The 13,533-nt window shown below is 42.3% G+C and overlaps 1 protein-coding gene across 6 annotated transcripts in view; it reads right to left on the reverse strand.

Annotated features, from left to right (window-relative positions):
- Window positions 1–915: 915 nt before the first annotated feature.
- The window catches only part of Ino80d (INO80 complex subunit D), a 64,676-nt gene continuing 52,058 nt past the window's right edge, over window positions 916–13,533 (reverse strand). For 4 of the 6 annotated variants that reach the window (XM_031367707.1, XM_031367704.1, XM_031367705.1 and 1 more), the window contains one exon: window positions 10,919–12,301. In XM_031367707.1, the coding sequence (XP_031223567.1) occupies window positions 11,139–12,301 (1,163 nt within the window). In that variant the 3' untranslated portion in view covers window positions 10,919–11,138. Of the gene's footprint in view, window positions 12,302–13,533 lie in introns of all 6 variants that reach the window. The other 2 variants (XM_031367708.1, XM_031367703.1) reach the window with 1 other exon arrangement.

The raw sequence follows: 13,533 nt of genomic DNA on the forward strand, positions 1-13,533 counted from the left end.
GTAGCTGTTCTGATCTCAGAAACTCACCCAAGAGAGAATGGCGGATCCTGCCTGGGTCTCTGGCCTAAGGCACTCTCTGGAGGCAGGCCCTCCACTTGCAGGGAAGGGGCAGAGGAGGACTCCGAACCTCCCCTGTCACTCGGAAGCTGAGAGGATTGTGTCCCTGCCGCCCTGCGGCTCCCCTGGGAGTCGCGGGGCCCGTGGCTCCTGGCTGGCTGCTCAGGTCTCAGAAACTCACCCGAGAGAAAATGGCGAATCCCGCCCGGGTCTCTGGCCTAAGGCGCCTCCAGGCTGGCTGCTCCAGTCTCAGAACCTCACCCGAGAGAAAACAGCGGATCCTGCCCGGGTCTCTGGCTTAATGCGCTCTCTGGAGGTAGGCACTCCACTTCCCAAAACAATTTTAAAGGCTTTGAAACTACAGTCAGGAAGTCACAGCAACAAATACTCTGATGATCAATTTTCTGTCTTACTTTTACACCGCTGTTGTAAGTGGGGGGAATGAACTACTTTCCTCATGGTCTCAGAAGGCTCTCTGCTCAAGGTGCTCTGGACCCACGCACTCAAACAGAACATCATCATCATGGTGCTGGGGGCAAGGGAGCAGAAAGCAACACAGAGACTGACCTGAGATACGCAGTGTAAGTCAGAGACCCACTTGAATACATTGTTTCAGGCCATCCAGAGGTACATGGTAAAACTTTCAGTGTCATAAAAACAAAACCTGGAATGTGAGGGGGCTGAGGAAAGAGAACTGAAACTTTGAGAACAACCTGGACCACACACTAAATGGTAGGCCAGTCTGGGATGCAGAAGGACCCTGTCTCAAAGACCAGGAACAAACAGGGAGAAGTACTTACCCTGGATCTGGAGTTCCCATCACTGTCCAGGTGAAGAAAATAATCAGTAAAAGCAAGGTTACTTCACAGCAAGATTTATTAATACATCCAAAAGAAAGAAAAATCATTTTGTCACACTATATACAGATAATACATACAAGTGTTTTATACACATATTACATCAGTTTTTACACAAGAAAAATATACATAAAAATGTAAACTTTTGTATACAAAAACCCTTAAACAAATTAAACAAAGACCAGATAACAAAAGGAGACCAATCTGTTATTATTTCATCAAATTTTTAAAACAGTAATACAGTACATTCATTGAGATATATATATGGAAAATATGAACCATCTCTTCCTGTTTAAAGGGAAATCACAAACCAAAGCCCAGTCTTCTCCCCAAATGTGTCCTCCCAACCGAAACCCCACCCAGTGCCATGGCTCGGCCTTTCCAAAGCCTGCCAGCCTCCTTGTATTCCGCAGAAACTAGTTGCTCCCGGCGTGCAGGCTGAAACTGAGTGGCAGCCGAGACACAGACACGAGAAGGTGCTTGGTTTGTAAGTCCCCTTTAAGCAGCTGTCCTCCTGCCTATGTCCTGAAAGTATGGCGTATGGAGCATACAGTGTGCCAAGGTGGATGAGGAGACCCTCTAGTCCTTGCTACCGTGCAGTTACTTTGTTAAAAGATGATTTAGACTGTCAGCCTGCCTGCCCTTTCCTGGTTTCCAATGGCCACCTCCTACCTTTGATTTCCCACTGCAACTTGGTTTCAGTTTACACTTGGGCACGCTGTTTAGTTAGTACCATCCTTCTGCCAAGAGGCTGTTAAAGGCTGATTCTGATATCAGTTTCCAGTGAGCTACTCTGTGAAATGTTTCCTTAGGAGTATCCTTACTCCACTCTCCACTTCATAGGGTTCAGCATTATCCAGCTACGGCTACCTTTCTCTCCCTCTGAATTCTCCACGTGTCATCTGCTGCCGGCTCTTCACAAACATAACAGTAGCTAACAGTTTTGTCTTGATGTTCTTGCACTTGGTATGGAAAACTGATGGACCAATGAAAAAAATATCTTGTAGGGAAGGGCAGTGGGAATGAAATCTGTGCCAAGTATGTGCAACTTAAGAGTTCTTTCAAAAAAAAAAAAGCAAGATCTTTAAATAAATGCAAAATAAACTATGTTTAAGACAGCATTATGAGAAGCATCTTGTTTCCACGGTGAATTTGGAAGAAGGCAGAACAGCTAGATGATCGATTTCCCTGCAGCAAGAGAGGAGTTAGCTTCCCCCAGGCAAAATGATCGAAGCGATCATTATTTATTAATGAAAGGAAGAGGCAAATTGGTGAATTAAGTTGATCAAGGACATGGTAGATGAAACACACTAATGGTAATACTAGGACTGCTTTAAAACTGAGATTAAACAAGCTGGATTGTGGTACATCACTGTTTCAGAGAGGGGGGGATACAAAGCACCCCGATGAATCTCCTATCTCGTACACAGGTGGTGATTTAAAATGACAGTCTCCCTTATAGTTAAACAGATACAACAATCAAAGGAATAAGAAGCTAAATAAATAGTGTGTGGCTGTCTTTAGATGAGACCTTTAATGTTCTTTAAATAATTTTTGATAATGTCTTTTAAATCATTACATACAAGTGCCATTGTGGTGGCAATATTCCAGTAGGGCAGCATTTTGCTAAATGTAAAAGATTGCCATTTAGAAATCATACATATACATGTGTATGTACAGTTATATCAACACTATTTATATACATATATATCTAGAGAGCAACATTTCATTGCCTTTGAATATCTCTATGTCCACTCCCACAATATATCCTGGAGACATACTGTGTGAGTATATACCAAAGTATATGTACACATGCGCCAGCATGTATATATACACTTCTATCTGTGTGTGCATAAGAGCTTTAAAGGCACGATATATAAGGGTGCAAGTTTTCTAGAGAGCTGCAGCAGAGTTAAAACTGAATGTCACAACTGTGAGGAAAGTCAAAAGGAAATCTAGCAGAATTGATTACACAAGAACTCATTAGAGCATTTCATCATGAGAAACATGAGTCAGTTATAGAATTCAAGAGGCTTCCATATGACTCTGTATACTTTGTTAAAATTCAAATTGTAAATTTATATTTAAAACACAAAGCAAATCAAACTCTTTAAATGATAATAAGTGTGGAAATACACCTAACACTAATATCAACATAAAGTCATAATTACGTTTTTTTTCAATGTAAGTAAAATACTCCAAAGTTACCTAGGTTAAAAATTGAAAACTACCTGTTTGAATGTTGGCTTTTTATTTTTGATGACTATCCAATTCTTAAAAGAAAATATTACTGAAAGCTGTATGCTGTGAGGAAATGTCGTTGATAAGGCCTGTGAGTGACAGCTGAGATATTCATGCCAAGGTGTCTAGTGAGAGAACTAAATAGGAAAAGAGGAACATCGGCCAGGAACATGGCTCCGCACATGCCCAACACAGGCCACCTCAGGAGTCGATCTCCAGCACTTGGACAATAGACAACTTGGCAAAGATGTGTGATTGTTAGATAATGAGAGAATAGCTAGCCAAAATCTGAGAAAGAAGAGTTCAGACAAAGATTCATTTGTGACCACTGTAATCTGTAATTGTGACTGTAATCCAAAGGATTCCCACCTCAACGTGCTTGATGATGTTCTCTACACTGTCGTTCTCTCCACTGGCTTGCCGAATAACCCAGAATTTCCCACAGATGCATAATCTTGCTTAGCAAAGGCTGTTAATCTATTATACACACACATTTTTAGGGAAATATATGTATATAGCTTTATCTATACACACACATATACATACGTGTATATATAGATTTATACAAATGTATAAATAAACATAATACTTTTTCAATCTTTCCATTGACAAGGCAAGTTCACATTCAGCAAAGTGCCACCACATCCCATATACACATCTCTGTACAGATATAAACAAAGGGTCTGTTTTCACCCTTCAATAGGGGGAATTGATTCTAGCAAATTCCATTAACCAGCAACTGAAGGGAGAAATGGCATCAGTACAAACTCCCTTCTTTCATTTGCATGCATATGTACAAGAAGTATGCAGATTTCTTAAAATATGAAAGCAAGAGAGAATGAAACAGGGAGATGCTACAAAAACACAAGTGTAAAAAACAACACGGAGAGCTTCCTGGGTTTTGTCTGAATCTAAGGTGAAGTAACTGAGGCCCCAAAGACAACTGCCAATTCAAGTGTGTTCCTGGGAGTTGTTCTGGCGTATCTAAGTACAGAGCTTTAGTATTAAAGTATGTGTGACGGGGCGCTTGGCTCTCGTTGCCTGTCTCTGATCACCAGGTGCTCCAGGAAAGAGTGCACAGCAAGTGACAAAGCTCCCAGTACAGGAATGTGTCTTTCTTTTTAGTTCTGCATGACTCAGGTAAGCACTGAAGGTAGCATGATTTTCCCACAGCCAGAGGACGGAGCTGGGTTGTTCCACTCCATGACCAATGGCACAATTCAGTTTCATAAAAGAGTCTGCTGACAACTGAAATTCTACCAGCTTTGAAATATATATGGGGAAATGAGCCCACCAACTTCTTAAACAAGTAGCCCCTTCAAAGCTTCCTTATCAAGGCCTACGTTTTCTGAACTTGACCAAGAAAACATACTACTTTATTATATTGGAATATAAAGAAAAATTTACTAGATATAATGTTTCAACAAATCTCTGGTCCCATCACTTCAAAAGATAAATGAGCTGTTATGTATCTAGGTCTGTCTCTCTCTCTCTCTCTCTCTCTCTCTCTCTCTCTCTCTCTCTCTCTCTCTCTCTTTTGCATTTTTATGCTTATAACTATGAGGCTGGTCTTAGAATTCGCTTTTTTCTTGTGTTACTTTAAAAACAGCATAAGTTAATCCAAAGGTTAATAGAAAATGCACGTGATATCAGAGCTAGCCTTTGAACATAATATAGCAAAGAATATGGCATGTTTATAAAATAGAAACAATGGGAAAATAACTCTAATACCCTCAGCTAAATAAATCATATCTCTATAATACATTCGGTTACCTTTCTATTTTTATACAAGCACACATTCATATCTCACACACGTGCCCCCGATGTATATTTTTTGCATGTGTGTAAAAACACAGACACATACATGCACACAAGTAATTTACCTCTATTTTTAAGTCACAGTGGGAATTCCTTAGTGAGGAGGGGGTAAAACGATCCTGAATGACTGAGAACATCTAGATCTATTAATTTCTCTATTTTAGCTCTCAACTTACAGAGTAAACTGTAAATTAAAGAATAAATCCATAGGAAATAAAAGAGATCTTAAAAACTTAAGTTTACAAATTCCAGCTACAGTAGTGGGGTTTTACTTGATCTATTTGCTTCTATTTACCCTGTAACTAAGTGTCTAGCCATCTTAAGTGTAAACCGCAGATCATGTGCTAAAGGACATGATTCTCAACAGCTCTATGAATGATGATAAATGGTCTAAGGGTGTTCTACATTTTGAGGCCCCAGGTTATCCTTTTCTTTATATATCTGCAAGGTAGCAAAGGACGGCTATACACCTTGACACGGCAGAGATCCAGTGTAAAAAGGTGCGTCACTAGTTTGTTTTGTCAAAAAATAAAAATAGAAATAAAAATAAAAAGGAGCTCATATATAATTTTAAGCTAATAAAACACATAGGCAACATAATTCATTACACTCAATACAGCTTTAGTATAAAACTTATAATTTATGAGGTGATGTTAATAGCATAAATTAATATACCTTTTCTCTTAAAATCTACAATAAGTATTCTGAAAGCTCATTGGGGAAGGAAGTTTTTAAATAAAAGTTTTAAAGCTGTGCATGATGGGAAAGGATTCTGTATGCTGAAGCTGAGATGAGAGCCTGAAGTAGAAAGAAGTCCTCGGTGAGACACCACGGGGGCTGAGACCAAACGCTTTCTCTTTCTGGAGCTCTCATCAATGAGGAGTCACCTTTAGTTTCTTTTAAAACTATTTTCTTATTTTAAAAACTGCCCTAATTTCCGCAAGGAATCCCTGAGACATACTCAACACTAGACAGTGAGAAGAGCTATCACTGTTGAGAAGAACTGATTCAACCCTTTGGAACAGAGGCACACACTGTCAGCAGGTGTCAAGCTCTCCACCGTGTTAACACTAACCCGCTGGAGCCACCTGTACTAAATGATACAGGCTGGAGTCAATTGGGGGCAAATCAGCTTAAGTCCCCAAGGAAAGGGATGGTGTGGCCTTGAGCTGAACTGGTGCCTTCCGTCCTGCATGTTGAACTTTTCCATGGGGAGCTTGGGGTGCATATAGGATTAGGTCAATGGTCCCCAGCTTAAAAAGCAAACAAACAAACACATAAGAAAAACAATAAAAACTAATGAAAGAAGATCCTACCACTCTTGGGCCAAGATGAGTGCGGCTCATGTGTGCACGGGCACATTGCAGCACTGGGGATGAGAGTGCAAAGGGCAGAGGGGACGGGGAGAAGAAAGCATGCTGCCCAGCTGACCGCCAAGAGTCAAGTAGCTTTTATCTTAGCAGACTGCTTTCCAGACTAACTTTAGGTCAGCCAAAGATCATGTTGGATCTGCTCTTCAAACCATTCAAAACATTCCTGATACTCAGGAACACAGGGTAAATAAAGTAACGACAAATTTCTGAAATGCCACATCTCTTTTACTTGCTCCTTACCACAGTGCAGAGGGGAAGCTAGGCAAGAACAAAGTCTGGAGTGAAAACCCACAGGCTCCTACATTTACCCACAACTGCAGCATCCATGACACTGGGCGTTACAAGAGGCGGCACTAAGACCCAGAAATGTCCTTCCTAATTCACTGGCCAGTGGAAACACTTAACAGACATCTGCCTCTGCTTTTCACAGATACTGTATTATAAACATTTTAAAAGATTGCATTTAAAATACTGCTTTAGTTAAAGTGTGATTTTGGTTCCCACAAGAATATAATAACATAGGAAAGCTTAAAGAAGCCAAAATATTAGGAAGTCATTATTTTTCTTCTTTACTGAATTTCAGGGAAAAGTCAGTTATTTTTTTATTTGTTGAAAGGGGAAAAAACAATATGTCTTTTCATGAGTGACTGTCTCCCACGAGATAATTTTGACATGAAGAATCCATAGACCAATGTGGGTAGCAGTAAAGAAAAAATACAAGAGATCATTCATTCACTCCAACTAAATTCTCTTTCAAAGATGTTTCTAAGTTTCCTCATTACACTGCAGAGTTGTGGTGACCATTCAACAAACCACTGTATTAGATTATCCTACACACGTCAGATAAAGAACAGAATTTAATCTTTTTAAGTCTAAAAAGGAGACTAAAAAGTAAATGCTTTAAAATTGTAATGAACTCCAAACCTATTAAATAGTTTAGTGTTAATAGCCTCACTCCCACTCTGCAATGTCAAAACAATGCACAACCATGCTCAGACCTGTGCTAGAGGAAGGCAGTGGTTTCAGTCACTGCAGAGGAAGCCCCCTACAACCACCCACCCACCCACTGCCACTCAGGATGCCAGAGCAAAGCGGCAGGCCAGGCTCAAGGAAACACCGTAAGGGTTTCACCTCTGTGTGACTCAACTCTAATGCCAGCTTATAGAAGCCATGCAACAAGCCCACAGAAAACTGTTCTTTCATATAAAAGAAACTCAACACTCAGGATGCCCATAGCAAGCATGGACATGGCTCCCTTCCTAAACAAAGAACTGACTTTGCCATGTAGACTGTGAGCAAGGACTGAGCATGAGTTCTAGAAGAGTTTTAGTGTGACTCGCAGAAGGGGATGATTCCCTGACCTCCATGTGAGAGTCTGGCTTACTTTAAAAGATTAATCTTATGAATAGTTATTTGACAATATAAAATATTCACTTCTCAACTCCATCTCCAATGACTATCTGCTTCTCATCAAACTATAATCTTCTCACAGAGGGGCATCAGACCACATAATGTGCCAACAGGGAACTATTGTCATTTATAAGCAGGAATACCTCACTCAGTAGGCTCACTTTTGCTTTTCAGCTATGTGATGGTAACTACAAGATTTGCCCATTGCATAGTCTATCACCTGGTGGGCTACCTGTAACTGCCACTTACTGTCCTCAATTATTCCCTAGCTATGAAACCTACCTAGGTGTGAAAATTGCTAAGCCATTTTTACAGAAGAAAAAAAAGTCTCTTGAGTACGATTCCTAAAATAACATTAACAATTAAAGAAGAGAAAGCCCATCTTCAGGCACCAGGGATTACAGTTGCTGACATCCATATCATCAGAGCACACATGCGGTCATTAACTGCAGCAACTTCACAAGGTAAATCACAGTAACACAACGAACTGGCCTTTATAAATGGTCCCAAAACCTGCAGAGACAGAGGAAGCCTTCTTTGTTACTGTCTCTCTCATACTGAATACTACACTAAAACTAGCTTCTGCCCCATTAGGACCTGTGTAGGGTTTGTTTTTGATTCCAGTATTGCCTTACCATAAATGCTATGTTTTCATACAAGCATTATAAAAGATGCTGAATTTTTTTTGCATATTAATACCCACCTACTATTGAGAGACTAGAATTTCTTCAACAACTAGAGTGATGACAAAGTGGACAGACACCTCTGGGCTTAGAGACAGATAATCTTCCAACAGGGGACTCACAAAAAAAGCAAGAGAAAAGCAAATGATGCTTGGATGTTTGTTCTGAAGCAGAGGGGAAGTGTGCTTCTTGCTAAGCATTCAGTCGTTATCAGTACTTCTAAGACTGCCCTCCCTTCAGCAGCCATCATGGGCATCTAAACAAAAGGGAGCTTACTCAATATTTTTGGCGTGAAGCTGTAACTGGCAACATTCCTGATCACTTCATGCCTCCTTACTCGAAAGCAAAGAAGGGCTTTTAAATGCACATAAAACAGAAAATTGCAAACAATAAAAGGTGCAACCTACTGCAAACTCAGTTTTGACAACTAAACAATTTTCAGCAGCTAATATAGGGACAAATAGCCAGTAACAGTCCAAATTGACTACTCATGACTTTCCTCTCCCTGGCAAAGAGGAGCTGATAAGGAGAAGTCCAAGTGCGACTCTGCTACAGTCTTCAGTTGATGTACACTGGAGACAAAATGCATTTCCTGGGAATGCAGTTATCTAGTGATGATCCTAGTGGGTCATGAGAACAGCCTAGCAAACGAAATGACACTACTCACTCTCACCCCATTACTGCGTACTAAAGTGAAAAAGCTACTGACATAGGTTCACAGATCAAGCAGTCAAAAAGCTGTTCTCACAGTTCAGAAGAGAAATCCATGGTGATACTAAATATAATTTTGCCGTGTGTCATAATTTATAATTTAGGAATTTCTCAATCTGCAAAAAAGGCAAAGCTATTAAAAATAAGTGTCCCAAATAATTAACATGATTCTTAAGGAAAAAAAGTAAATACAAACATATTTTGCCTCCCCAACTTCAGTAAATACAATAGGGCAAATCATGATTTCATACTGTCATGTGAAAAAAAGCTTCCCCTCCAAAAGCTCAGGCACGTAGTATCTGCAGAATGCCTGCTGATCACCATCATTCCTTCACAAGGCAGAGAACGAAAAGCCTCAACAGAAGGGCCTCGTTAGAAGTAGCATGGCATAAAGAACACATACATCAGAAGTAGGAAAACACGTCCCAACCTTTACCTAACAGGAAAGAATTAGGATTAGACAGTCCCTGACAAAAGAATTACTGTACCACATCACTATGAGAGATGTTGCCTCACTCTTAAAAATATACAAATGTAAATTGGGTTGAGCTCAGGTATAAACACCTAATGGTATCTGAAGGTAGAGTGAACCATTAGCAGAGCAGAGCAGAAAATGAAGCTCCTCCCTGCTCGGAGGGGAAGGCAGGCAAGAGGAAACCTTCACATCACTCCACAGTCACCAACTTACTGCACTACCCAGTAAGATTTCTACCCTAAAAATCTTGGTATGCTAAAAAAATTTCCAATTTTACTTCATCCTAAGTACTTAAATTATTTTAAAAGTACCTAAGGTAAGTCAAATTATGTCTAATTTCCAAATTCTGCTTTGAAAGAATTATTAAAATGTGTGTCCTTCCGATATTACACATCACTTCACAACTGGTACATGGATTCTACACATGTCCTCCACAGTACACAAACCTCACCAAAGAATCACAACTGTAAACATGTAAAAAATAGGAGCCAATGATGGACCAAACAGGCCTAGATGTCATCTTTCAAATCTATCTGGTTTAGCCTGCTTTTGCACACCAAAACATTTTCTTTCATTACTACCTACAAATGTGTCCCATGAGTGGGGATTCTGAAACAAATGCACATGGAAGAAGAGAGGTCAGGTGTGATGACACTCCCTATCCTATGATGTGAGCTCAGCCTTCTGGGGCTCCTTTTCTCACAGGCTGATCTTAGCAAGGTGCTATCACTCCGAGACCACCCCTCTCTGTTCAGGATGCTTTAGTCAACTCAGTAGGAAAGAAGGATGAACCTTGCTGGGTATGAGACGGGAGAAGGGGGAAGGGCCTTATGTTTATTCTGGGAGTGAGGAAAGACAAGCCACAAGGAGAGAGCTACTGCACTGCACACAACACACACAGGGTGAACAAGCAGGCACAGGCAGTTAAGAGACCATGTTCTTTTCAGCTAACATATCATAATTAGGAAGGGCATCTTAGCCTCCCTGCAGTGTTTGGCAGTTGGTGCTAAGTCAGAGCTTCCATTTGTGTCCACACAGCACCTGCTACACGGGGTCTCAACAGGACCACTCCATCCAGAACAGTCTATGGAAAACCTGGCTAGAGAATGGGAAGCATATCTCAACACTAGGAGACAGTAAAGGGCACTGTAATCTGAGGTAGCTTCCACTTCTAGGACTTGCTGAAATAAAAAAAAATAAAATTAAAATAAAAAATAAAATAATCAATCCTACCCAGTCACCGTGCTAAGCCACCAAAAAGCCGGCCAGGCCGAGCGACCCACCAGGCCGAGCGAGCGAGCCGCCAGGCCGGAGGGAATGAGCACCAGTGCTAAGGAGCACGCGTGAACTGACGCCAGGTCCACTGCACGGCCACCTGTTGACGGGGAAGGGGGCGGCCCTCTAATCCCCACTGTCATTTTTAAATCTTCTGTAGGAAAAGGGGAGAGGGGTGCAAAAGAGGAAACAAAGATAGAAAACACGGGGTTCCACCTGCCTGCCAGTACAGACTCGCTTAGTTAGGGGTGGGGAAGGGGGGAGATGCATTATTGGTACTTGTGGCCGTGGCACCGGTTCCTGTGAAGCCTGTAGGAGGGGCTATGGAGCTGTGGCTGGGCTGCAGGTCCTTAGGAATGCCGCTGTGAGAACTCAGCTGGTGGCCGAAGGCTGCACTGAACTGCGGGAGTTGCTGCTTGGGAGAGGCGGAGGCCATTAGTTCAGCAGAAGGCCCCATGCCACTGAAGCTGGTCTGTGGTAACCCCGGAAGCACACTGGAACTGCTTGGGGTTACGGTGGCGAAGGCAGGCTGTGTGGTCTCTGAGTTGGACGTGGTGGGTGGCGTGGAGAGGGAAGTGGAAAGAAGGTGTCCATCCGCGCCAAGGAGGTTGCTAAATGCAGAGGGCTCGCCAAGGTTGACGGGGAGACTCCCCCAGTGAGTTCTGGGGTTGACCACTCCTCCAAGTGGCACCTCGAGCTGGGGAGGGAGCAAGTGCTGCGCCATGATGGGCATCTCTGCTGAAAAGGTAGCTGCCATATTATCACCAGAGTAAGATGTGTGGGGAGAGGTGATATGGTCACTGTAGGGCGACGGCACGTGCTCACTATCATAATGGCTTCCATGGGGTGAGGAGTGTGAATGATCACTGCTGTATTGCTGTCGTGAGGTGATAAGGTCGTCTGCCTTGCTCAGCAGCTGGGCAGGATGTGGCCTCTGGGAGGCATGGCTGCCATCATGAAGTCCATGAAACTGTCCTGGGAAGGCTCTCTCCCCAAGTGCACTCTGGCTGAGCAGAGTGGCAGAAGTAAGGCCAACGCTGGCTGGGGCAGAGAACTGCCCCTGGATCTGCCCTGCCAGGGGTGTAGGTGGGTTAGACAGAGTAGCAGAATGGAGTAGGTTCTCGTCCAGCTCTAGACTAGAAAAGCTATCGTGCACTATACGTCCATTCAGTAGCTCCCCTAGGTCCGTGCTTACTTCTCGACTCAAGGACTGGATCCCCGAAGCATCAGTACCCGTGGAGAACACCCCCATTCCTCTATCTGACAACCCCTGAACGGGCACACCATCTGACTGGGAAAGTACCCCAATTGTACTCAGGCACTCGAGAGAAGTTACAGCTTGCAAGGCCCGCTCAAGCTCTTCAGCTTCTTCGGTGGTCGGGAGGAGGTCTCCATTCTTTCCTGCATCAACCAAAGCCATGAGAATCAGTAGAATTCACAGTTTACACAGCAAACATTACACATTTGAACATCTTACACTATCCTATCACAAGATCCTTCTCGCCAGACTTGGTGGTGCACACCTATAATCCCAGCACTTAGGAGGCCAAAGCAGACAGATCTCTGAGTTCCAGGTCATCCTGGTCTACAGAGTGAGTTCCAGGCCAGACAGAGCTCCATAGTGAGACCCTGTCTCAAAAGAAAAAAAGAATCTTTTGTGAAAAGAAACGTTTCTTGAGATGGGATTAGAAAGAAATAGTGATCTGTAGGACAATGAGATATTGATCTATCTACTCTCCTGGGATTTTAACTACCATCTTATTTACGTATGTCTAGAAATCTACCATGTGAAATGTCTTCTTTTGTTTGTTTTCAGACACAATTTTACTACGTTACCTTGGCTGGCCTCAAACTCATAGAGATCTGCCTGTCTCTGCCTACCAAGTGCTGAGATTAAAGGCATGTGCCACCATGCCTGGCTCTGTTAAGTTCTTTAAGAATAGACTTGTGTCTGTGTGAACTTCTAGGTGCCATTGGAGGCCAAGGTGTTGATCATGGGGCTGGAGGTGCAAACCACAACCATTGGTAGTGAGTTGCCAATATGGGTGCTAGGAACTGAGCTTGGCTCCCCTGGGAGAATGCACTCAACTGAGCAGTCTCGCCAGCCCTCAGAGTGCTAATTTCTTAGGAAACCTAAAAGGCTGCCAATTAAAAGTTCAATGTCCATTTGATTATACACATTTCTCACCTAAAATGATATTAGTATCATTAACAAAGAAATGAAGGCTGTATAGAACAAGACAGGTATATATTACTTTGCACCTAGATTCTTCCAACTGGAGATGAGAACAAAAAGTAATGGTAAATGCTCAGTTTCTTTCATAAGTTAACTTTCTTCTTCTTTTCTAATATTTACTCTTTCTAATTATGTATATATGATCTATGTATGCTTGTTGACAAGTGAGTGCAATACCTGTGGTGTCCAGAAGAGGGTGTCAGATCCCTGAGAGCTGGAATGAGCAACCTGATAAGGACAACCAAAAGGGTTCTAGACAACAGAGGCAAGAGCTCCTAACCATCTCTCTGGTTTCATGAGTTACCTTACAAAGGATGCTTGGTTTGCTCTTGTGTCCTCCTTGGCCAGGCCTGATGGGAACACCTTTAATCCCAGTACTTGCTGGGTTATAGTCTTG

Source organism: Mastomys coucha, unplaced genomic scaffold (assembly GCF_008632895.1).
Source record: "Mastomys coucha isolate ucsf_1 unplaced genomic scaffold, UCSF_Mcou_1 pScaffold14, whole genome shotgun sequence".
Lineage (NCBI taxonomy): Eukaryota > Metazoa > Chordata > Mammalia > Rodentia > Muridae > Mastomys > Mastomys coucha.